This window comes from Dermacentor silvarum, chromosome 11 (genome assembly GCF_013339745.2).
Source record: "Dermacentor silvarum isolate Dsil-2018 chromosome 11, BIME_Dsil_1.4, whole genome shotgun sequence".
NCBI classification, from domain to species: domain Eukaryota; kingdom Metazoa; phylum Arthropoda; class Arachnida; order Ixodida; family Ixodidae; genus Dermacentor; species Dermacentor silvarum.
Genome location: NC_051164.1, coordinates 29,213,399 through 29,237,985, shown reverse-complemented (window position 1 = coordinate 29,237,985; position 24,587 = coordinate 29,213,399). Strand labels below are relative to the sequence as shown.

The 24,587-nt window shown below is 47.2% G+C and overlaps 1 protein-coding gene across 2 annotated transcripts in view; it reads left to right on the top strand.

Annotated features, from left to right (window-relative positions):
• The window catches only part of LOC119433186 (plasminogen activator inhibitor 1 RNA-binding protein), a 37,671-nt gene extending 16,454 nt beyond the window's left edge, over nt 1-21,217 (top strand). The window contains exons 4-7 of one of the 2 annotated variants that reach the window (XM_037700327.2): nt 1,175-1,246; nt 4,220-4,315; nt 10,763-11,003; nt 18,659-19,104. In XM_037700327.2, coding sequence (XP_037556255.1) covers nt 1,175-1,246; nt 4,220-4,315; nt 10,763-11,003; nt 18,659-18,973 — 724 coding nt within the window. In that variant the 3' untranslated portion in view covers nt 18,974-19,104. Of the gene's footprint in view, nt 1-1,174; nt 1,247-4,219; nt 4,316-10,762; nt 11,004-18,658 lie in introns of both variants that reach the window. The other variant, XM_049658951.1, reaches the window with a different exon arrangement.
• The last annotated feature ends 3,370 nt before the right edge of the window (nt 21,218-24,587 follow it).

The window sequence follows — 24,587 nt, the reverse complement described above, 5'->3', positions numbered from 1 at the left end:
TAGCATTCCCTCAGAAATCGAAATAACGGGCTTTTACTGTATCCTGTTCTTGATTGCGTGCACCTCGCACATTTTCTTTTTAACATGGGATCTAGAGGCCGGAAAACGTATCATGCGATTGCAGAATGCCAATGTGCCGAATGTTTGTGTCAAAACATTGCGTCTTTTTAAAAAAATAAGCGTACCTATTTTTTTTCTGTTCTCGATCTTGAATGTTGGCACTGGGGAATTGTATGTAATGGGCAGGGGTGCCACAGCTGCGCCAATTGCGCCATTTTGGTACAATTTCGTATTTTTGTCCTGAGCTGCGCCAGAACCGCGATAAACGTTGAAAATTGCACCACGCTGTGCCAAAATGCCCGACCGGCCGCGAAATTTCTCGGTTACGTTAGTTTTAGCAGAAAATAAAGGCCGCGTTGGCAACTTGCAGCTTGACACGCCATTACAGTACCAGTAGCGCCGTTGACATGTTTGGTGGTGGGCACCGAAGAATATTTTCGCTGCTGGTTGCAGTGCGGCGTGTTGTATATGCAGTAAAATCTCGCGGAGTGCGCGTTGCTTGCAGTAACGAAAGCATATGGCCATTGCTGGTTGACTCAACAAGATCCTCGCTGTATCTGTGCACGCGGTCACGAGCGGAGCGGGTACGAATACTCAACGGCAGGGGTTCTCAAGCATGTAAATTATTCCGGGGAACCCTGCTAAGCTCCATGCAGTTATGGCGTTTTATCAGTAAGCGTTCTTTGTGAAACTGCTCCAAATTTAGGATTAAGTGCTCGAAAACAATGTTTTTTTTCCCCGTAACCTGTTCCAAATTTGGACTTTCCTGCTCCAAAAATTGCTCCAAATCCTATTTTGGCTGTTGCACCACTGAATGGGATCATATCAACGAGCTTCTACTGTAATTGTGTAGCTTTAGTGGTTTTGGTTAGACAACAAAAGCATTGGAGGAAATGTCATTTTTTCTTGGCAATATTTGAACCTTTAGATTCTTATACAAGTAATGCAGTAATAATTCATGTGCACCTTTGGGACTGCAGTGTGCCGAACTCATTTTTCATTATAAAAAGTGAAAATGTGGAGGAAAACGACAAAATGTGCAGAAGTGTTGTGGCTCTACTTTGTAATGCCTTTGTATGTGGTTTTGCAATTAACATATGTTGTCTATTTTCAGTGGAGTGAAGCCTGTGGACAAGAAAGGTGGCGAAGGATCCTACAACTGGGGAACTGTCAACGATGACTTAGAGTGAGTGTCTTCTGCTGCGGGCACACTTCTACTTTGTAGACACTAAAGAGAAACATGACAAACTGTTTTGGTAAATTGTCCTTCTACAATACTATAACGGCCACTCTTACCACGAGAAAATGCTTGGTAAGCCAGAAGCGACTTGGGAACGAGACAGGTGACTATATTGCCTTGTAATTCCCACACCAGCTTGCTGTGATGTCGGGGATTTGGATGCTGTCTGATCGGGCCAAATTAGATTTTCATCCTAAAAGTGGACTACATTGCCAGCCAAAGGCTGAACATAGGCAATTTTGGAACTTTCACTCAACCACAGCTGGTGAAATGCGAAAAAATACTTTGCAGTCGCGTGACATTGAGGGCCATATTGAATGATCATGGGCCATTTGCATTTATTGTGCACCCTGACCATGTTGCAAGCTGAGTGTGTAAAGGCACTTGACACAATGATGGCGAGACAAGGTGGAAGTGGGTGCTCTGCATTTTCAGAGGAGCTCGCAACATGAACGGTCTCGAAGGGGAATCCACTCACGATTGTATATGTGCAAAGAGGAACAGTGCTATCGAACGTTGAATGCCAAGTGCGTTAGGGCCAATACGACAGTGTGCACCTCGCACTGAGGTATGCTATTGCCAATGCTGTGAATAGTTTTGGTGTCCTATCTTGATTAGGATTCAATTATTTGTGAGCTGGTGTGTCGCTGATGAAAGTCCCTCCCGAGGCACATTGAAAGGTGTGGTGGCTCTCCCCATGGTCTCCTCGCCTGTGCCCTTCGGGAGCACATTGACAGTCCTGTGTGTGTAGGGAGGCAGCTGCGTTCTTTGGCTGCCTCCCAAGGGAAAATCAGGGACAATGGGGATACCAGGGGGACCAGCTAAAGTTTGCGCCCCTTGGGTACAAACATTGCGTGTACCTTGTCACCAAAGATCTGTCTCCCTTGCGTTTCCTTTCTTGAAAACTTGGCACTTGTAGATTCCTGTCAAGAATGTTATGTTGCGCTGATAACAGGCGTGCCATTCATGAGTTGGAAGTGTTCAAGAACGGAAAGGCAGCGAAATAAGTGATTATTGTTGTGGAACCAAGATGGGGCACCCCAAGGGTGCTTTTTGGCAGAAATAAAAAAAAAAGGCAGTGGTGGAGTGGGTGATTATAATTTATTCTAGGGATTTCGGTTCTGTATGCACAGTGGTGCCACCCGCCTTGTGCTGTGGCAGGACTTGGCATGCTGGCTCATTGAGCCAGTATCCATGATTAGCGTAGTTGCTTGAATTGAGCTCACACCTCTTGATTTGCATGCAGCAATCAGTTCTGTCGTGCTTGAGAAAGCGAAAAAAAAATTGCTTTGTGGGAATTTCGTTCTTGTGAAACGAGACATCGCAGATAGGGAATGTGGCACAAAACAAAACTTTACTGTCAAAAATTGTTAGCCTACTTTCGCGAGCCTTGCTTGTGCATTGCATTGCATTGGCATTGCATTGGCAACAGTGCGAAGCATGCCCCTATGTGTCGGTCAGCGATGGCGGCATAGCCATGGGGTGGTATTCTCAGGTGATCACTTTTGCAAGATTTCGCCTAACTCTGCACCGAACGCAGAGCAGCAGTGTTCCGTGAACGCAACAAAATCCCTTCATTGCACACTGTTGCCCGTAGACGGACACGTTCAGTGCCGATTTCGAAAGTGGTCATAGTTCGTAAACCTGAAAGGGATTGATCGAGAATACGGCCCCTTGCACAAATCTACATTCGATGATGCCGAATTCGTACGCTCTGCATTTTCACATGTATAACCTGCACCGAAAATCCAAGAAATTTTACAGTAAGGTCAGGGTGCAGGTTATATGCGAATTTCGCCTTGAAGTGTGGCTTCACGGCAGCACGCACAGCGCAGCCATGACCTGGCCCCCTCCCCCCTAGTAGTCTAGTCGGCACAAAGTGCTTCGTAGACTGTCTTACTTTGTTACTTAGATAAGTTGGTTATATTTGGTTAGCTAGTTCAGTAACTGAGTTACTAGTTGATTAGTTTCTTATTGCTTGGTTATTAGTTACATAGGGTATTAATTTAGTTAGCGAATAATTTTGTTTCAGTTAGATAACTTGGTTAATTAGTAGGTTAGGTTTGTAAGTTTAAGTAGTTAATTAGTTTTGTTAGTTTAAATATAGTTATAGTTTGCTGGTTAGGTAATTTCTGATCGCAAATATTGAGTGCGTACTATATTTTCTTTTATAAATCGGGGGCATTTGACATTCAAGTGCACTTTTATTTATTTAAACGCATAAAAGATTGGGTGCGCGTTAGAATCTGGTAAATATGGTGAGCAGCACGGGGCAGGGCAGGTGATAAAGCTTGTGCAAAGCTGCACTTTTGTCCTCCATTTGCAGGGGCCACAAGGCACGCACAGTTAGCGCTGCACTTGCACGATGTGAACTCTTGCTGCACTGCATGTCATTCGGAACGGGTTCACGAGTGCAGCTAAGTCAAGGAGACATTTTGTGCTCCCCCAAATTGTGTGCTTGGAAGTTTGTAATACTTGCGTGGCTGCAACTACCTTAATAAGGAACTAAACCGAATGAAAGCACTCATTGTTTTATCTGGCACCCAGCGTACCTATTGGAAAGTGCCATTTGTTTCACCGAGTAGCACTTGCTGTACAGCACCTTTAATGCTTGCGGTGCGTGTTTATTGGTACTACCGGTTCAGACTGCTTTTGCTTTATTTTTGATGTCCAACATGGCCTCCCTTCTCTCACAAGTTACATTTGTGGCTTGATCAACAGTGGTCCAACTAGGAGGGGGCCTGTCAAAAGCCAACGTCTCCAGTTGTCCCCTTGTTGAAACACTGGCTTGTCCAGCTGCTCGTGATGATATGTCTCCATCCTCTTGTGGGAATCTTTGTGTTGATTAGACATTTGTGGTCAGTAACTTATGCAAATGCAATAAGTCTGTGGTGTGTGTGCCTTTCTCCTGTTGTGCAGAGTCCAGCTGAGTCCCTTTGGCGACGAGAACACGACGGAAGCAGCGGAGAAGAGTGGGGACGAGACGGCGGCTGGCGAGAATGCAGCGGACACAAGGTTGGTATCCAGGGTCATTTTGAACCTCCTCCGCTATTCACCCACTGTGCTGGCTCAGTCATAGTTTGCTTTAAAAGATTACTACAGGGAACTCTGGTGCTGTGAGGTTCAGGTGCCGTGGGAATCATTAGTGAAAGGCTGCTGAACCACCCCTCAGGCTTGGTGAAAAACGCAGCCTGTGGACAGCGTACGCTGCTGTGAACATTTCGGCCAAATGTTGCAGCAGTGCGCCCCAGAAGTCGCCCTTTTTCTCCAAACACTTTAAAAGCAGCCTTCTCACTGTTTTCATGCTGCTTTATTTGTATTTTTTGATGCAGTTTAATACAGGTTAAAGTAAGCGAAAATCTGCTTTTTTTTCTGATTGCTGAATAATTTGCAAAATCTTGCGGCCCCTTTCGTGTCAAGATACAGGATGCTGTATGGACAAGAAGTTATAAAAACCTCAATACTTAGTTAAATGGCGAATTTAGTTATTTTGAAGTTCGTTATAGAAATGTTTAAGGGGGGACGCGGGGGATCAGATCGCGAAAATCGCGAGAAAAATCTATTTTTAGAATCCACGCGTTTCGGTATCTGCAACAAGGCCTAATCTACGCTTTATCAAAATGGTCTGGCTTTTTGAAAATGCACTAAAAGTGCCCAAAAAAATTAATTTATCAGTGCGCAGGGCGAGAAAAGTTTTAGGTGTGTATAGTACAGCGTAAACAGCTTATAACGTAAGTCGCCGGAGTCGCGAATATCTGCACTATAAGCGGTACCGCACTATAACCAAAACAACGATTTTCAAGCCCTGCACGTATGCAGAACATGTAGACCAAGCATGTAGACACGCTTTGTACTATCGCGTGCACATAGCGATTACGTTTTCGCCATTGAGCTGGCGAAAACAATCGCGATGTAGCCGGTGCTCTTCAAGCTCGACAGCTTTGCACGGAGTCAAAACGAAACAACTGTTTGCCGCACCGCTGCGGAAAAAACCGTGACCACTATCGTCGCGATTATTAACGGCGAAAAATTTGCGGTGCTGAAGGCACGTGCCCGACGCACGCACTGAGTCTGAACGAATTAACTACCATTCGCTGCAACAACTGCAGTCGAAACCGCGGTCGCTATCTATGCGATCATCGATGGCGACTATGCAGTTTTTTAGGCACGCGGCTGACGCGCGTACCGTGTAAGAACAAAACTACTGTTCGCCGAAAACCGCGGCCGCTATTGACGTGATTATTCGACGTGATTGTGATGAAAGCCCGTGGCCAACGGGCTTTCATAAATGGTTAGGCGCAGCGGTAAACGCAAGAATACAGGCTTTAAAGACACAAATAGGCTCGAAGCGTTCCGGCGTTGCTGTCATTCACGTACGATTTCAACTGATGGCTGTGGCGATGCGGACTCCGCCGCTTCGTTTCGGTTCGACGCTAGCGCCGTTCTTGCTCTTTTGCGTCGCACATTTGAGGCGCTCCTTGCTCACCGAGCTCCGAAAGTAGTCTGAATTAACGAGGTTTTACTGTAGCTCCAAACTAAATTTGCGGAACACTGCTTGAACTGACGAGTCTCTCGCACTTCAGAAACTGAAGCCGCGTTCAGTGCAAAACGCACCGCTGATAAGCAGCCGAGCAAAAGGTTTTTCCGTCGCCTAGACAACCTACGCGTGCATTCTTTCCTGTTCATTTGCTCCGCATCTCATGCTCCTCTTCCGCATCATCCCCGTTGATCTCCTCTCCCATCGGTGGGCGCACTTCTTTGAGAAGCGTGCTCGCTGCCCGCGTCGGCGAGATTTTCCTGCAGAAGCCGTATTATAAACGGTATTTCGTCTCACGCGCCTGCATTGTCAGCGGTATGCGTATACATGGAGATCTATGGGAAAATTAACGGGAGTCTGAAAAGACCGTACTATATCCAGTCCTGCACTATAAGCGGTTACGTTATAAGTGGTCTGTACTGTACTCATAAGAAACTTCGCCAAAGTGAAGTTTTAAAAACAGTTGCCGACAATTGCAAAATGCATAGTTTCGAGAACATTTCTCATATCATTAGTTCTCACAAAGATGGATAAAATGCTAATCAGTGTCCAGACTGCGAAGTGCCTGATGCAGGCAAGCTGATGCACGCATGCAGTGCAGTGGCTGCCGGACGCCATGAGCTCCCGAGTTGATCTTGCCTCATAATGTAGCTTTCGTCCATGCTTGAAGTTTTACATTGTTGGTCACTTGTCATGAAAAAGTCAGGACGTCAGTTTATTCTGCCAATCATTGTCTTGTGTGAAAACAAATTGTAGCCGGCGTTTGTTTAATTGGTGGTGGCAGTGTCGCACATTTGAGACCTTGCCATTATGAAAGGAAACTGGCATTTGTCTGCAGCCAGCATGCTAAAAACGGTGGACTGTGAGGACCGGGCCTCAAATGCGTTTGATTATCGCATAAATTCATTTTTGTTTATTTCACTTTAGTTTTGTTTTTCTTGTGATTGCACTCAGGTTTCAACAGTCATAGTATTTCCATACGTGCCAACTCTCCTGAATTTTTCTCGTATCTCCCAATTGTACGGACAAGACCTTAAATCTCCCAAAAATTGGCCGCCAATTCCGCCAATTTTTTTTTCTTAACGGCCTGTAATATAACCATGCGGAAAAGCGGCGCGGGAGCAGTTCGTCACCAGCATGCACCGTGAATCGTAGTAGCGGTCGCCGGCACCACCACGAATGCGAGCAGCTGACAGGTGCTGCCATATTGGATTTTCCGGATTGGCTCGTCTCGTGCTGGGTCGAGCGTTTTTAGCAATCCAGTCATTATATGACCGTGAGTGTGCTAGGCTCCAGTTGGCTTTGTCAGGTTGTTGAGTGAAGTGCGAATGCCGAACTACTCTTTGTTTCCCTGAGTTTAGATGGAATGATCGATGGCACTGTGAAAAACCAAGAATAAGTAGGTACTAGCAAGTATTTCTGAGATCATACAAGACTGAGTTTCTGTGTTTTGTCACTTTGCGGATTTGTGACAAGTATGGACTCTATACCATGTGGGCCGTTTCGCACAGCGGCACAATGCTTTTTTTTGGGGGGGGGGGTAGAAACTTTTTGATCCCCCCTCCTTGTGCGGCGGTCTCCCAAATTTTTATGTTGTGAGGTTGGCAGGTATGTATTTCACATCCTGCAGTTTTAATGTTGGTTAGAATTGCCTTACACGCTCGTTGAATTATGAATGTCGACTGTGTTCTCAAATTTAAGGTTGGCAAGTGTGCTTTGTGTTTACACTGAATCTGATTAAGGGCTTGAATAAACTGTGCCATTTGGAAATGTGTGTGTGTGGTTGGTTGCCACTCTTGGAGTAAGCAGCATTAATTTGGGCTGAAATTGTGCGTGATGTTCCTTGCTAATCTGCAAGCCTAGGGACGGTCTCTGGGCCCCACAAACCCCTTATGGTTGGGTCTGTGGGGGAGTCCCTTGTGATAGACCAAACAGAAAGGTTTAGCCAGCCCATAGTGCTCCTGTGCCCTGTAAATGGCACTGGGGGTCTCAACGCTTGCTACATGTCCATCCATCATGGAGGTTTTTTACATTTTCTTTTTCTGAAAATTTCAACCTACAGTTTTAAAACTTCTATGCTAGTAAAGAGAAGGGTTTATTTGGGAAAGCTGCTCCTTTGTACTTCATGTGCACCCAGTTATGTAATACAGTTTAACTTTGTTCTGTGATTAAGTCCCATCAGACACTAAGTTCTCTCATTATACGAATACATGCTGATACAGTAATACCTCTTACCCGCCGTGGTTGCTTAGTGGCTATGGTGTTCGGCTGCTAAGCACGAGGTCGTGGGATCGAATCTCGGCCATGGCGGCCACATATCGATGGTGCGAAATGTGCAAACACCGTGTACGGTGGAATCTCAATGATACGAATCTCACGGGGTCACGAAAAATATTCATATTAGCCGAAATTCGTATCGTCGAAACACAATTAAAACTAGCTAAATTAAGAGGGGACGCGGGGATCAGATCGTGAAAATCGTGAGAAAAATCTGTTTTTGAAAACCACGCGTTTGGGTATCTGCAACGCCTAATCTACTTTGCATCAAAATGGTTTGGCTGAAAACGCACTGAAAGTGCCCGAAAAAGTTTAATTCATCAGTGCGCAGGGCGAGAAAACAGCTTTAAATCGCGCAAGATCACCGCAGTTCACGGAGCCATATCTCGTATTTCCCGCCACCGAGCGCCGCCATCTTGGTATCGTTCGAAAGGTTTCGCCTTTCCGCTTCGCAATTCGTCCGTCGTCGCCAACTTGTAAAAAACGCACAAACACCAAAGAAGCGCGGGTCTGCGATAGGTAGTCACACGGGCCCTCTGATAAAAGCGGGCCTCCGATTGGCTGCCGTGCTGAAAGGCGTCTCTCCATTGGTTGCTGCTGTGGCAGGGGCAAGATGGCAACCGCAGTTGTCTGCTTCGTAAACCACGCCGGTGTCTTCACTTGACACGCAGAATTCGGATTACTGAGAACTCCCAGGTTAGTGTTGGATCGTCGCTTGTTGGCGAATAAACTTTGGACGAAGCACGCCTTCGAAATACGGAAGCGCTCCTACGGCAAGAAAAATATGGCGATTAGCAGAAGCGGAGGAGCACCCGACTGAACGAGCGCAACCTTGCACCGTGGATTACGTGCCGCGCTAACTTCCACCGTGTGACTCCAGCAGCGAAACCCACAATCGCCCTGTGCCATCGGCACCGATAACGCAGCCGACGGAAGACGCGCCAACGGAGGCTCCCGCGCCTCGGCGTACGGCCGCGCGAATCAGCTGAGATCGTATCTTGGTAGACATAGCTCGCTGCGACTAGGCAAAATGGCGCAAAAAAGAACGCTGCCCGAAGCACGGAAGCCACTCCGCCCGATGGCACGCGGAAAAGGAGGAAAAGCACAAAAGCGCCACCGCTTCAAACTCTTCGTGCCCATTCGCGGCCTCCGTGCTGTCAGGCGTCGCGTCCGCGCCTCCGCACCAAAAGAGAAAGGGAGAAAGCGCGTAACTGCGCGCTGTTCTCTTTCGCGGCCGTCGGTGGGGCGGCATTTATTCGTATCAACCGACGCGGGTCGAAAATCGATTCGTAACAACCGTTTTCTAGCACGTTGCAAAGTAATGGGGCTCGGTCGGGACCGCATAAAAATTCGTATCATCCGGAAATTCGTATTAGCCGTGATCGTATCATCGAGGTTCCACTGTAGTTACATTAGGCGCGCGTTAAAGAACCCCAGGTGGTCCAAATTATGAGTCCACCACTACGGCATGCCTCATAACCAGGTCGTGGTTATGGCACGTAAAATCCATTTTTTCATACATGGCAGGCAACATTACGAAGGCTAGACAGATTGCTATCCCAGTCGCGGCGGCCGCATGGGACGAGTGGCAGTGCCGCGAAGGTGTCTGAATGAACGAGCTTGTCCGAATAAACAGTTGGCGACTGTATATTATAGGACTGATACTTTGCCGTGATGTCATTTCACTTTTGCTCTATCCACTTGCCGACACTGTTAATGTCCACATCACGGCTTTCACCATTGACTGGTCAGCCGACAATGCTGTGACACCCTTTGGAGCGCTGCAGTCGGCCAGAACTGCGCTGAGGGAGGTCTGTCGAGAATGAAATTGTAATCCTTCACTTTGTTTAATGAAGCTGGAAACCGGTTTGTTTCGCTACCTGACATCGGAGAAACCACTTGTAAACTGCTGCCTTGAGATCTTCATACGCAGCCGTGCTTATTCGTCAGGCACTTTCATAGGTCTGCCTTAGCCCTAATGTTGACGTTGTTGTCAGTATTGGACTTGGCATGCATCTTGGTATGCTGCTGTGGCAGCTTTGTAGAGATTGGCAGGTTTTACTGTTTCACAGCTACTATTGTGTTAAAATACAGGCATGGAGTGGACAAGGGACAGGATAATGCAAGACTATTCCAGTCTGTTTTATTACAAATCTGCCACTCGCCCTCTGAGGCAAGTAGGCGAAACAATACTGAGTCTACGCGTAGTCGAACTGAATGGAGAGTCTGATGGAAGGTTGGGGAATCGTAGGAAAGGCACCAAGGCACATGATGGCAAGTGGTAGTTTCTAGTAGCTCCGTGCTGCTTCCTACTAGCCATGCCACTTCTCCCGACATGTCAATCTCTGCTGGAAAACCACCTTCCAAAGTTATGGTGCGGGAAATCCAACTTAGGTGTTTCATGCTGCCTGAAGTTCTGTCAAGTGTTCTGGCTATTTTTATTTGATGTACTCATACATTTTTTATGATATGCATTGGCGTTAAGCATAGTTGGAAATTCGATGTAAAGCATAATTTGGTTTATTGAGGTTCAATGTAAATCTGTTGCGACTGCAATAGACTGTGGCCATTTCTTGAAAAGGGCTTGCCTAACTGTTGCTGCAAGCATGAGAGAGTCTCATCAAGTGTCCTACTATGTATCCTTGCAGCAAGGACAGTGGTGTAGCGGGTGAGGAGGGTGCAGCGGGCGAGAATGCCATCGATGACACTAAGGAGATGACCCTGGACGAGTACAAACGGGAACAAGAGATGAAACGGTCACGTGCTAGCTTCAACATCCGCAAGCCTGGTGAAGGTGGCGAAGAAAAGGCCGAGTGGAAAAAGATGTTTGTCCTGAAGAAGAAAATCACGGATGAGGAGGGCGAGGAGGAGGAAGAGGAAGAAAGCGAGGTAGGCCTTGCTTTATGCACACCTACCAAGTTTCACGATTATGTCTTTGAGTGCCCGATTGTCTGCAGATTTTTACGAACGAGTGCCGTATTGACACCTATATTTTTTACGATTTTCCATGTTCTGTGTTCAAAACTCTTGAATGCAATAAGCATTGGTTTATGGAGTAGCTGTAGCTGCCTCTCACCTATTCGTAGTGCCATTTTGGCAACACTGTTGGCTTGTATTCAAAGCCAACGATCATTTGATGAGTGGCATGATTGTGATCAGTGACAGCGGCACTCAGTAGATGCTGCCGCAGCTTGAAGAGGGGCAAAATATAAATCCTGCCGTGGACGACATTCAAGCAGAGTTGAGCCATCTTCTCTTGGATGTAACTTCTCGGGAGTGGATTAACGAGCAGTGGTGGGCAGTCTGATATTCTATAAGTGGATGGTAGTTCTAAGTATGCCAAACTTCCGAAAGTTATGTTGGCTATCTCAATTTACACTCACACATAACAATGCAGGGTGTGAAAGAGTTTAGCTAGGAAGGCACACACCCAGTGTTGCTAGTCACTATACTCGCGGACAACTTTCTGTGGCAATGAAAGGAAAGCTACGGAGGCAAAGCGCGCCCAAGTGAGAGCGCTTCTGAAAAGAGTCCCGTGTTTTAACCCACGTTGGTTTAGGCTGGGGAAGAGAAAACGTAAATAGCTTATTAGCAGCAGTCAAATAAGACGGAACACGCCGCTGAGTGTGAAAGTTCGCTTATTTTGCGGCTTTTCCCTTCCGCGTCTGGGCAGACACGAAACCGTCGCACGTGGAAGCTGCGTCGATTCGACGTCTGTTCCGAGCAACCAAAAGCACTGTCGAACGCTGCCGGACTACTTGGCGTGGTAACACATGTGCAGCAGCCACACGCCCGTAGCTTTCCCTTCATTGCCAGAGAAAGTTGTCCGCGAGTATAGGTGTGCTCAGCCTCACTTTGGGTAGTGCCATGAGCAGAGGTTCTGCAGACTTCAGAAAGGCCAAAGCTGTAATGGCTGTAGAGCTAGCCCAGTCCTCAGCGTCTTAAGGTGTAATGAATTTGTTGTGATGTGTTTGTGATGCATTTCTCCTAACGAAAGGTTTTTGAGCAATAAAACGGATATTTAAGTATTTATTTCTGCAGTTACAGTATTGACACGTATACATGTATATCTTTCACCGGTGGCCGCTTTCCACTGGCTAACAAATGTTAAATAACGTTATCGCTTGGTGCAGGACGCGCCTGCATTGGAAGCTTCTCGAACGTTATCAACGCTTCTATCCGTTGTCTGTGGTCACCGATGCTCATTAATCTGATTGTATGAGCGACACGAATTGTCTAGAACTTTCTGGAAGACACGCGGGCACCAGGGATTAATCTGGAACCTTCGATGATTCGCGTATAAAAGCCGACGCGTTTCCCCGCTATCGTTTACATTCGAGTGCAACTTGTTTTTGTGGGCACGGGTTTGCCCAATAAAGTTCGTTTCGTCATTCACAATTTTGCGACTGTTTTCTTCACCATCACTACTACGTGACAGTATTGTTTAGCATCTCGTGTAGTATTTTAAGATTATTTTTCAAAAGCACCTAAGTCAATAGCTTAGAATGTGCTAAATTTCGAGGTACAACAAATTGTATTTTCACTATAAAAAAATGTGCTCGACATCTACCATTTGATGGATCACATCATAGGGAGCATTATTACACTTTCCGATGAAAGCACGGATGTTGCGGATGGACACTGAGCACAATGCATCTTGCTCAGTGTTTGCTGAATGGGCCGGTGACTTGGTTTCATCTTTGTTCTGATCATAGTCACTGGAGCCTTCATTGTTGCAAATTTGTCGTACTTATTCGAATCTAGGCTTAGATTCCAGGATATTAAACAACGCTCCAGTTTTAACTGAAACTGATAAATATGGTGCATCATCATCATCATCATCAGCCTATATTTATGTCCACTGCAGGACGAAGGCCTCTCCCTGCGATCTCCAATTACCCCTGTCTTGCGCTAGCGTATTCCAACTTGCGCCTGCAAATTTCCTAACCTCATCATCCCACCTGACTTTCTGCCGTCCTCGACTGCGCTTCCCTTCTCTTGGTATCCATTCTGTAACCCTAATGGTCCACCGGTTATCCATCCTACGCATTACATGGCCTGCCCAGCTCCATTTCTTCCGCTTAATGTCAACTAGAATATCGTCTACCCCCGTTTGTTCTCTGATCCACACCGCTCTCTTCCTGTCTCTTAACGTTACTCCTAAGATTTTTCGTTCCATTGCTCTTTGTGCGGTCCTTAACTTGTTCTCGAGCTTCTTTGTTAACCTCCAAGTTTCTGCCCCGTATGTTAGCACCGGTAGAATGCAATGATTGTACACTTTTCTTTTCAACGACAGTGGTAAGCTCCCAGTCAGGATTTGGCAATGCCTGCCGTATGCACTCCAACCTAATTTTATTCTTCTGTAAATTTCTTTCTCATGATCAGGGTCCCCTGTGAGTAATTGACCTAGATAAACATATTCCTTTACAGATTCTAGAGGCTGACTGGCGATCCTGAATTCTTGTTCCCTTGCCAGGCTATTGAACATTATCTTTGTCTTCTGCATATTCATCTTCAACCCAATTCTTGCACTTTCTCGATGAAGGTCCTCAATCATTTGTTGTAATTCCTCTCCATTGTTGCTCAATAGGACAATGTCATCTGCAAACAGAAGGTTGCTGAGATATTCGCCATCGATCCTCACTCCTAATCCTTCCCATTCTAAGAGCTTGATTACTTCTTCTAGCTAGCGCCAACTAGGAGAGTCAGGGTTGCAGCCGCTACTAACCACGCCAGTAGCCAACTGAAGTACATTAGCAACGTCGCCAAGACCTGGGTAGTGTCTGCATGCGGCGTGGCGTTATCATTAAGGCACCAAACCGGCGATGCCACTATAGTGCCGCTTTCAAATGAAAAGTTGTGCTAGCTGCAGAGGAATCGTCAAATGTTCAAGCCGGCTGGACTTCAGCATCGATGAGAAAAACGTGCGTCGTAACGAGGATGGCATTTACCCAGGAACTTTAATCGTGCGCTCCTTCAAAAAGTGCAGCATCTCTAATGTGCTTGATGGTACTGAATATAGTGCACTGTTTGAAGATGACAGCGATAAGGAAGATAGCGACGAGGCTAGCAGCGATGACGTAGAATGAGCTTGGCATGTGCATATTCAATAAATGCCTTTTATTTTGTGAACGTTTTCCTCATTCTTTTGTTAGGCCTTCATTTCAGGTAATTTTTTTTTTTTTCTGCCTTCGGACTTTGGGGGGCTTAGAAGTTGGCCTAGATTTGAGTAAATATGGCAATTTCCGTGGTAGGTCAGCTCAGCAGACATTAGTGCTGCCTTGTCGCATTCCACATAGTCCTCGAAGCCTTAGTCCATAAGGGTTCCAAGTTACTCTTATGTGTTTTGGGGCCATCTTTCAACTGCATAGGTGTACTCGGAAAGCCCACTTTCGGCAACATTTGAATGGTCATCATCATCAGCATATTTTTATGTCCACTACAAGACGAATGCCTTTCTCTGCAACCTCCAATTACCCCTGTCTTGCGCTAGCCGATTCCAATTTGTGCCTGTAAATTTCCCTAACTTCATCACCCCACCTAGTTTTCTGCCATCCTCGACTGCGCTTCCCTTCTCTTGGCACCCTTTCTGTAACTAATACCCCTGTCAAGCGGGCAAGTTAAGTGCACTTACGGGGGGAGTGCACTTCGGGACCTTGAGCGACACTTTAGGCTACACGGTTCTAAATGAGAAAACGGAGTGCACTCGCAGTAAAAAAAATGGCGACAGACTACGAGCGCGTTTTGTGAAAACGTAGATTAAAAAGAAAAGTACTTCTAAAAAGTGATTGTCTTACGTTGTATTATTAATTAAAACAAACTTAATCTATGTTTTTCGAACAAAAAACGAAAATATTTTTTAATAAGAGTGTGGTAAGTCAATGCCGGCCAAGAAAAATGCCTAGCCAATCCAGAACGACATACCGTATTTACTCGAATCTAGGCCGACTCCGATTCTAAGCCGACCCCCCAAAAGTTCGAAGTCCGAAAAAAAAAAAAACTTACCTCGAATGTAGGCCGAACGAAAAAGCGAGGACAGCATTCGCAAAATAAAACAGCATTTATTAAATTTGAACATGCCGAGCTCATTCTATGTCACCATTGCTGCTAGCCTCGTCGCTATCTTCCTTACTGCTGACATCTTCAAACAGCGCGCTATATTCAGTACCATCCAGCGCATTAGAGATGCTGCATTTTTGGAAGGAGCGCACCTTGCGGCGCACGCAAGAACCATCTCCCGTGGCCCCCTCCAACGACAGACCGATGCCGAAGTTCCGCCCGGCTTGAACGTTTGACGATGCCTCTACGGCTAGCACAACTACTGTATTTACTCGATTCTCACGCTCACCTCGATTGTAACGCGCACCCGTTTTCTGTGAGGAAAAAGAAGTCCTTTACAGTACCGCGCACCTCATGCTTTCAAACAGAAATACAACTTTCTGTCATTTGGAAAAATAGATTTCCTCCCGATGCACTGAAGTTGCGATGAATAAAAAAACTCGCAGTTTCGCTTGAAAAGCGATGCATCGAATGCGATAGCAAATCAGTAGACCGCTATTAACAAGCACGGTGTCACGCGCGCACAAGCAAACATGAACACATCTCGCTCGTTGACCGCGGAAACGAACTGTCAGAACGCTGGAGACGGAGCGCACCTTCGTGCTAGCATGCGTCTCGCTTCAACGCGGCGAAAACACGGCGCGCGGCGGACTTTACCCGTCGCAGATTGCATTCAAGATAGGGCCAAGGCGATCGTATCGCCGTAGTGGATCGTCGCAGATTACGTCCTGCTTCGGTCCACTGAAGCCGGTTCCGCATTGCTTTGCTGGCGAAAATCCTCTCCTTCTGTTTGCGCCAGTCCCGCTCGCAAGTTTCGGATTCTCCGAACGCCCGTGATCCGGCCCGATTTCCGTCCGTCTCCGCACAGATGATCACTTTCCTTTTAAATGCGGCATCATGATGAACTCTGTACTTCATGCTGATAGATAGAGCAGACGCTGAGAACGTGAAGACAGAGGGTAGACTATTCGATACTTCATGCTGATAGATAGAGCAGACGCTGAGAACGTGAAGACAGAGGGTAGACTATTGCCTAAGCACGTGTACTGCAGCACACGGAGGAAGCTTCCGCATGCTACGATAGGCTCGACGCGCGTGCGAGGCGGCCATTCTGAAATGCCGACGCAGATTTAGGGTCGTGTTGAAAGTGCGCGTTAGATTCGAGTAAATACATTATTCGTTTAGAAAGCGGCACTATAGTGGCATCGCCCATTTGGTGTCATTACGATAACGCCACACCGCGCGCCGATGCTGCACCATACCGATACGACGCAGGTCACAATGGCGACGTCGCTCGTGTACTTCAGCTGGCTACTGGCGCGGCTAGTAGCGGCTGCGATACTGACTTTTCTAGATGGCGCTAACTATGCACCATATTTATCCGTTTCAGTTAAAAACTGCGCGTTTTTTAAAATCCTCGAATCTAAGCCGACCCTAGAGTTTCGTATGTGAATATTTGAAAAAAAACTATCGGCCTAGATTCGAATAAATACGGTAGCGGCGTGCGACGAGGCTACAGCCACTGTAACAAGGGGGCATTTGATCCTGCTCGAACAGAATATGAACGCGCTTTAGGCTGTTATTTGTGCACAAGAGCTGTTCATCCACTAAAATGAACTTCTGTGTCCTTTTTTTTTTATGCATTACATTTTATACCATTGAAACCGCTGGCGACGAGGCTACGCACTCGGCCAGCAAAGTGCGTTCCGTGAACGCACTTTGACCGGAGTACACTCTGCAGCGAGTGACACTCCACTTGCGACGTTTAGATTGCGCAAAGTGCACTTAAACCGAGTGACACTCTCCGTAAGTGCGCTTAACTTGCCCGCTTGACAGGGGTATAATATTCTATCAGTTATCCATCCTACGCATTACATGGAAGAGTCTGTTGCTGGGCCTGTTGGTACATACTTGTAGAAACGATGGAACCCAGTCTTTAAGACACAAACACCAGGAGAGAAGTAGATGGACACGCTGGGACTAGCAACAAGTTTAATGAAAACCACACAGAAGTTCGCAAGGGAAGCCAAAGCATGCATGCGTCGTACATACTACGCGGCTCCATTTTTTTTTTTTCTAAATGTTGATTAGAATATCGGCCATCCCAGTTTGCTCTCTGATCCACATCTTTGTGAATAATTTGTGAATGGTAGATGCCTTCAAATTCTACCATGCTCCGGTCAGCATTTTTCCAGCTTGGCGAACGTTTACTGCAGTCGGCAGATGGATCAGCGACCGCTGCACAAGGCTGCTCCGAAATATTCTGGACACTTTTTATTATTCGTTGGTCCAGGGGTTGGTCCAGCAAGGACATGTTTGGCAGCAGGCACACGACCAGAATGTTGGTCAAGTGTATGTTCACAATGTGAGCCGAGCACTTGTGGACAATCAAAATAATTCTTTTCATTGTCCCTCCCTATCTGGTCAATCTGTTTGATGAGCCACTCGGAATACAATTTTCTCTCATCCATGATCGTTTGTTTGCTCAATATTCAAATGTTAGAGACACAATTTTCTTCATGCAGCGAGGGTTGGCGTAATTTGCCAGTCACAAATGGCTTTGCTGACGAAGCATTTGAAGTTACTTTGATTTTCTTACACAATTTGAATAAAATATGCACATTTAATGTATTTTTACCTGCTGATTTCAGAAACGCACCAATTTTGTATTTTTTGATATCCAAAACAAGATGTTCCTTGTTTAGGGCCTAATTAGCTAAGTAATAGCAACTTGCTGCACGGTAACATACAGCATGTGGAATCGATTCTGAATGTTCATATTGTGTCACAGGCCATAAATCTTTGGTTTAGGCCATATTGAAGCAACGTTACCGGTTGTGAAACTTAGTCATAAAAAGTGCCCACCTTGATAGTAGGAAAATATCAAGGTTGGCATTCTGAAATTTGCGATATTTTAAAATTCGTTGTTCTGAAATATAGTTACATTGAAAGTATAAGAAATCGAATGGGATTTCAAAAACATTCGTAAACTTGAAAAACTCATTAGTGTGGTGTTCGTAGTAACGAGATTTGATTGTACACTATCAGGCCTACTGGTGTCGTGGTCTTCGGGCTCTGTACAAACGTGGCTGATGGATGTGCAGATCTCCCGGTACAGACCAGAAATTATGGGTCTGCAAGAACATAGTGCCCCAGGGCCCTCCAATATGGCTCTGGTGGTCTCCATACTTGCTACAAGTGTCTGATCTAGTCTGCTATCCTGCACTCATACTTTGGAATGTGACAAGGACTCTTCTTCTGGACGTCTGTATGGGCTCAGGTTGCTAATTGGCCCACAAACTCAACAGTTGCCAATAGCTGTTGGAGTAACTGCATACGGCTGCTTCATTATGTCCGTCTTGTGCTTGCCTTCTACCAGACACTCTTTTGAAATAATTCATGGAGCAAAACCTCTCCTGTTCTTATTTTTCCTCTAGGGACACATGTTATATCGTGCATTTGTGCCCTGTGCTGCTACATTGCAGGATGAAGACGAATACATGCGTCGTGGTCGGCAGCGCCAGGTGGTCGACATTGAGATCAACTTTGCTGACCAGCGGCGTGGCCGTGGTGGTCGCGGAGGCCGGGGCATGGGTCGGGGAGGTCCCGGCCGAGGCAGCTTCGGCGGGCCCCGCGGACCACCTCGTGAAGGCGGTGAGCGGCCAGCACGAGGTGGATACCACCGTGGCGGAGGTGGCGCTGGCGGAGGCAGTGCCCCGAGTGCCGGGGGTGAGCCGCCCAAGCAGTCGGCACCCAAGGTGGACGACTGGAACGACTTCCCGTCGCTCGTGGCCGCCTGAGGCGCAGCCGGCGTCTTGTGTGCCACCGCTACTGCGCGCTGCCTTCTTCCGGCGCCAAGAGCCGTCTGGCGACAGTGTGCAGGAAGCGATGGCCAGGAGGTCCTGTTTTGCGTGTGGCTACACTATTGACTTCCCTGGCCCCCTCTCCCCCCCCCCCCCCTTTCGCCTTGTTTTTCAAGTGTGTGCTGTGAGACAGATCCCCCCCCTCTCCCTGCTATCCTGAGGAGGAAGAGACTGCAACGGTCAGCGGCCCTGCAGTTGCCACGCCCGCTCGTCTTCCCTGGAGGACTATGGACATGCGTGCGTGAGCGAGGCGGCAAGAGTATGTCAGAGGTGCCGCTACACCCTCTCTCCACTTGTTGCGTCACTTCGTTCTCCTCGGCTCTCCTCTCTTTGGCCATCGACTGGTTGCGTGGCTTCCTAATTCACACGTTCGCTGCCTTCTCTGCCTTGTTTTTGGTTCATACTTCAGGTTCGTGCGCACGCCGCCGTTGCCTCGTTTAGAAAAAAAAAAGCGCAAGTCATTTGTTTTTCATTTGTAGTTGGTCGCACAAATTTTTCAGTTTGGTAACTGGAGTCGCTCATTTACGTGTGAAGCCACTTGCTCTGCAGAACCCAAGGCCCTGCCCCGTGGTCGTGCGACACCCGTTTGGTTGTGGCGGCGTCCTTTTTTGCTGTTGTCCTGTTGTGTCCTCAATGGGGCTTGGTCTTTATTTTAACTCCTCTTCCAATTTCCTCGTTAGGAGAGTGGTTGCACGTGGCTTACGTGAGTGTTGAGTGCTTTAATATAGTACAAGTTCTTTTGGAGTTTTTTTCCAGAGGGTGCATTTGTGCGATTCTCAGTTCCGATGCCTCAGCAGTGTGAATGTGTGGTGCGATTTGTTTTTTCTTTGCTGACTCAAGTTGCGTTGGCTTTAAAATTTCGCCTGATTGCCTATAAATTTGCACGCCGAACAATCACTGTTTCTTTTTTTCTTTGTTGTAGATCCTTGGCACAGAGTGTGATTAACTTAACTATTGTGTGCAAGGCCGTTTTGACAGAATTTATATTGGTTGATCTAGCTTTTGCACCAGTATTGCAACAAGCTGTGTGTTCTTGCTGGGATTTGGTTGTCGAGACGTGTCGGGCACGGAGGTTGATGGCACAATTCAGCAGTCGTAATGTGTGGCTGAATCGGGTGTAGGGTGTGGGTATTGCCTAGCAACTCTTCAGAAGTGCTGGCCCCATGATCAGCATATCGGGTTGTATTTAGTAGTCGTCACTGCTGGCTGGCAGCCACACTTCTCCAGGTGTGCCTGGTATTCGGAGTTTGTCCGTCCCGCATTTTCCTGTGCCAACTTGATTTCTGCAGTAGGGAAAAAAATAATAATAATGCCGCACTTACAGCTGCGCTTCAGCTTCCAACTGCCTTGATTGCGCTTTGCGACATGTCATTTGTCAATATGAAATTGCCCTGCACAAGTGGGTGAACCCGGCGAAGCAGTCCTTCACACTTGCATCAGCGGTATGACAGCTTGTTTTCTCACAGCTGCACTCACTTTCGACTACTGCTTTACGGTGTGACACGAATGACGTGCGGACTTTTTTCTTTTCTTTATCTTTACTATTGTGTGTGTGTGCGTGTGTGGCTTGTGATAGGCAAGTGTGTTGCCTTTTTTTTTTTTTTGCCCTCAACCTTGCAGTTTAAACTTTACACAATTTACAGTGCAAAGGTTGAAGCATTCTTGCAACATACCAATGTGTGCTTGTGCTGTTGGTTTCTCTAGGCCCTTTCTCCCATTTTTGTACCCTTTCCCTCTCTGTTTCACGTGTTCGAGGTGTCTGTTATTTTGCGCACGTGAATCAGTGGTTGGTGGCGACTGGACCCAAGTGTGTTTAGGTTTCAGACACTGTTTCATTTATGGTGGCTTCGGTCGGTGTCTTGTAAAATTGCCACATAAGTAGCGAGTTTGACCTCCTGTGAAGTTGTGTGGGACAAGGAGGGAGTAACAAGATAATGTAAGCATACACATGCCCACACATAAAACGAAAAAAAAAAAAAGCACGTGTGTCCTGTGGCACGTGAAGATGAGAGCTGCGAGGCGAGAAACAAGCAAAAAGGCATGGCATGTGCGTGGTGTCTTTCTGGTTGCCATGTAGCCTTGTATTTTTCTGGGGCACTTTGGGGGGTTTTTTTTTTCCTCCCCTACAGGGTTGCAACCTGAAGGGGAATCATGTCGTTGAATAAACGTCATAGACAGTTATGAGTAGTGCCAGTGTGGTTTCTTCAGAAATGAAAAAACTAGAGCACAACCAGCCATCAAGAATAATTGCATGCAAGGTGGCGTACCGACTGCTTTTGCATGCCTTGCTTATCTATTCTGCATTTGCTGCTGTTGGTGCATCCATAGCCTCCTGTATTTTGTACATGCCAGCCCAACGACGCCCAAACCAGAGGTCGCTTGGAGGCCACAGTTTATGGGGCGTGGTTAGGGTCGCGTGAACTATCCGTCAAATAATACGTTTTGTGAAAGCAGAGGAGCGGACATAGCAGTAAGCAGATGAAGTTGACCATGCTCAAGCAACAATAGGTATTTAATTACTGAGGATGGGGACCCGTGGCTCCCATGCATTGTGGATTGACTGGGCAGGCTTGGAAAAACGGGAGTGTATGGTGCAGTAAAGGAGCCCCAACAGTGCTGCAAACAAGCCTGGACTGTTTTTTTTTTTTTCACGAATGAAGGACATGTAATTGAATAGAAGTTTCTGGCAAAATGCACATATGCCAACTAACTGTTCGAAGTTGTGAAAGTTTTGTATTCTATGAAAAGGTATTGAAAGATGGCAATAAGTACTTGAAAAAAAAATGCATAGAATAAAATGTTTTATTTTTCCCATGCCAGTGATAGCAAGGTGTTGTAACGCTTGAACTCCTCGGCCGATTTTATGTGCTGAAGTGTACAATTTGGTGCCTTCATGTGGTTTGTTTTTGGTGGACTGCCGCAGGATTCCGTTTGGTTCGGCATTTCTCTGTGCAACTCTGCACCAGATATTCAAAGTACTGTTGGAGAAATATAAAGCACGGCAGCTTCTATAGAAGCTCAACAATCGGGAAATGCTCAGTTCCAGTTGCATATGCAGTTGAACCCACTTACAGCAATGACGTTTTTAACAATATATGTTATAAGAATGCGAAGCTGCTACACTCTCACCGAAATAAACCGCTTGCGACAATGCCCCCATGTTGCATTATCGGTTATAACAAAGTCTAGATGTTGGGTGTCCGTGCTGAAAGGTAATGGAATGTGAAATCCTTTGAAAGAAAAATTCGAGCAGCTGCACCCTCTCCTGCCGCTCCAACAGATGCTATGCGCTCTAGAGTAGAACCTGGGGCGCGATCTTGTACGCGTTCCAAAATGGAACGGAGGCGTTCCGTTCCATCGAGCCGCACACGATTGGTCAATTTGAACGTCGCGGTTGAAATTGACCAATCGTGTGCGGCTCGATGGAACGGAACGCCTCCGTTCCATTTTGGAACGCGTACAAGATCGCGCCCCTGTTTTCGGGCCTTCTCCGCATCGGCCTCTCCCGTCACCCGTCCACCTGCCCGAATGAGCTGCGCCCATAGCTCTGCTGCGACACCCTCCGAAACACGAATGGACCGCGCCAACTGCGCAGACAACCATAGAGAAAAGTTAGCGAGGGGACACGGTTAAAGTTAACGAGACATTCGTCACGGTGGTATTTATACCATCCGTTAAAAAACGCGAGCATCGGGACCAAAATGCAATGAACAGTGTATTTATTCTTTCCCGCTAAAACTAAGCTTTGCGTAAAGTTAACTTTGCGAATTATTTTTCTTGGGTTACCCAGTGACAAGCCAATGACACTCCAGATGCATGTGCCAGACACGCCACCGAAGCGAGCGAGGCCGGCTGCGCATGTGAGCGTTCATGGAGGGGGTGGTCGGCGGCCCTTTTTTTTTCGATTGGGGGGGGGGGGGGGATATAGCCCTGGTTTCTTGAGCGCGGCGCGTTCCCTCTGCACTTCGACACGGCACCACTGCGCTATCGGATTGCAAGGTGAGAAGTTTTTCATTCTGTCCTGCGTTTCAAGCAATAAGGCTTACGGCGCGGCATCGAGCGTTAAGACGCAGTTGGCGAAAAAAAAAAGCTCGGCCCTTGTGGCGCAGTTAGGCGTGTATTGAATCTTCCTGTCTGGGCAATGTTCGCTACCTTCCCCCACCATTATTGCAACTTACTTCGGTACTGTTTGCGGTATTGGGGGACGTTAGCCGCACCCGGCGTTGCGAGACAGTTTCGCGTTGACTGAATTTTAAGGGAGCAAGTTTGTGACGCTTTTTATGTACCCCCTCCCTTCAACATACTAATAGACCGATCCCACCGGCCAGTTTCACGACGCCACCGCTGTTTCAAGCAATAAGGCTTACGGCGCGGCATCGAGCGTTAAGACGCAGTTGGCGAAAAAAAAAAAAGCTCGGCCCTTGTGGCGCAGTTAGGCGTGTATTGAATCTTCCTGTCTGGGCATTGTTCGCTACCTTCCCCCACCATTATTGCAACTTACTTCGGTACTGTTTGCGGTATTGGGGGACGTTAGCCGCACCCGGCGTTGCGAGACAGTTTCGCGTTGACTGAATTTTAAGGGAGCAAGTTTGTGACGCTTTTTATGTACCCCCTCCCTTCAACATACTAATAGACCGATCCCACCGGCCAGTTTCACGACGCCACCGCTGTTTCAAGCAATAAGGCTTACGGCGCGGCATCGAGCGTTAAGACGCAGTTGGCGAAAAAAAAAAGCTCGGCCCTTGTGGCGCAGTTAGGCGTGTATTGAATCTTCCTGTCTGGGCAATGTTCGCTACCTTCCCCCACCATTATTGCAACTTACTTCGGTACTGTTTGCGGTATTGGGGGACGTTAGCCGCACCCGGCGTTGCGAGACAGTTTCGCGTTGACTGAATTTTAAGGGAGCAAGTTTGTGACGCTTTTTATGTACCCCCTCCCTTCAACATACTAATAGACCGATCCCACCGGCCAGTTTCACGACGCCACCGCTGCCGCGGTGCTGTCATCCGGCCGCTCCAGCCGCCCGGAGTGCGTGTGCGTCCAGTTTCGGAACGATTTTTCACAATTTTTATGGTTCGTGTAGAGCCATCGTGCAATGGGTGGATTGACCTGCTGCGTTCCTGGGTGCTACAACAACCACACAAGGGACAAAGGCTTCGGATTCTATGTGTTTTCTAAAGAGCGAAAGCTTCCAGAGACGTGCATCCAACGGATTAATAGGTGGTACTGGTCAGGGGCGGATCCAGGTTTTTTCTGAGGGGGGGGGGGGGGGGGGGTCAGCTTCTGTCAATAATGATGATGATAGTAGCCTTTCTTATTTACCGAAATTTACCGTTTTTCCTCACGATAAACCCGCGTTTTATACGGCTGAAGCAACACCTGTAGCCCTCCGTGGTGGCTCGGTCAGCTCAGGCGTTGAGCACGAGATCGCGGGATCAAATCCCGGCCGCGGCGGCCGCATTTCGATGGAGGCGAAATGCAAAAACGCCCGTGTTCTTGCGTTGTAGTGCAGGTTAAAGAACCCCAGGTGGTCAAAATTAATCCGGAGCCT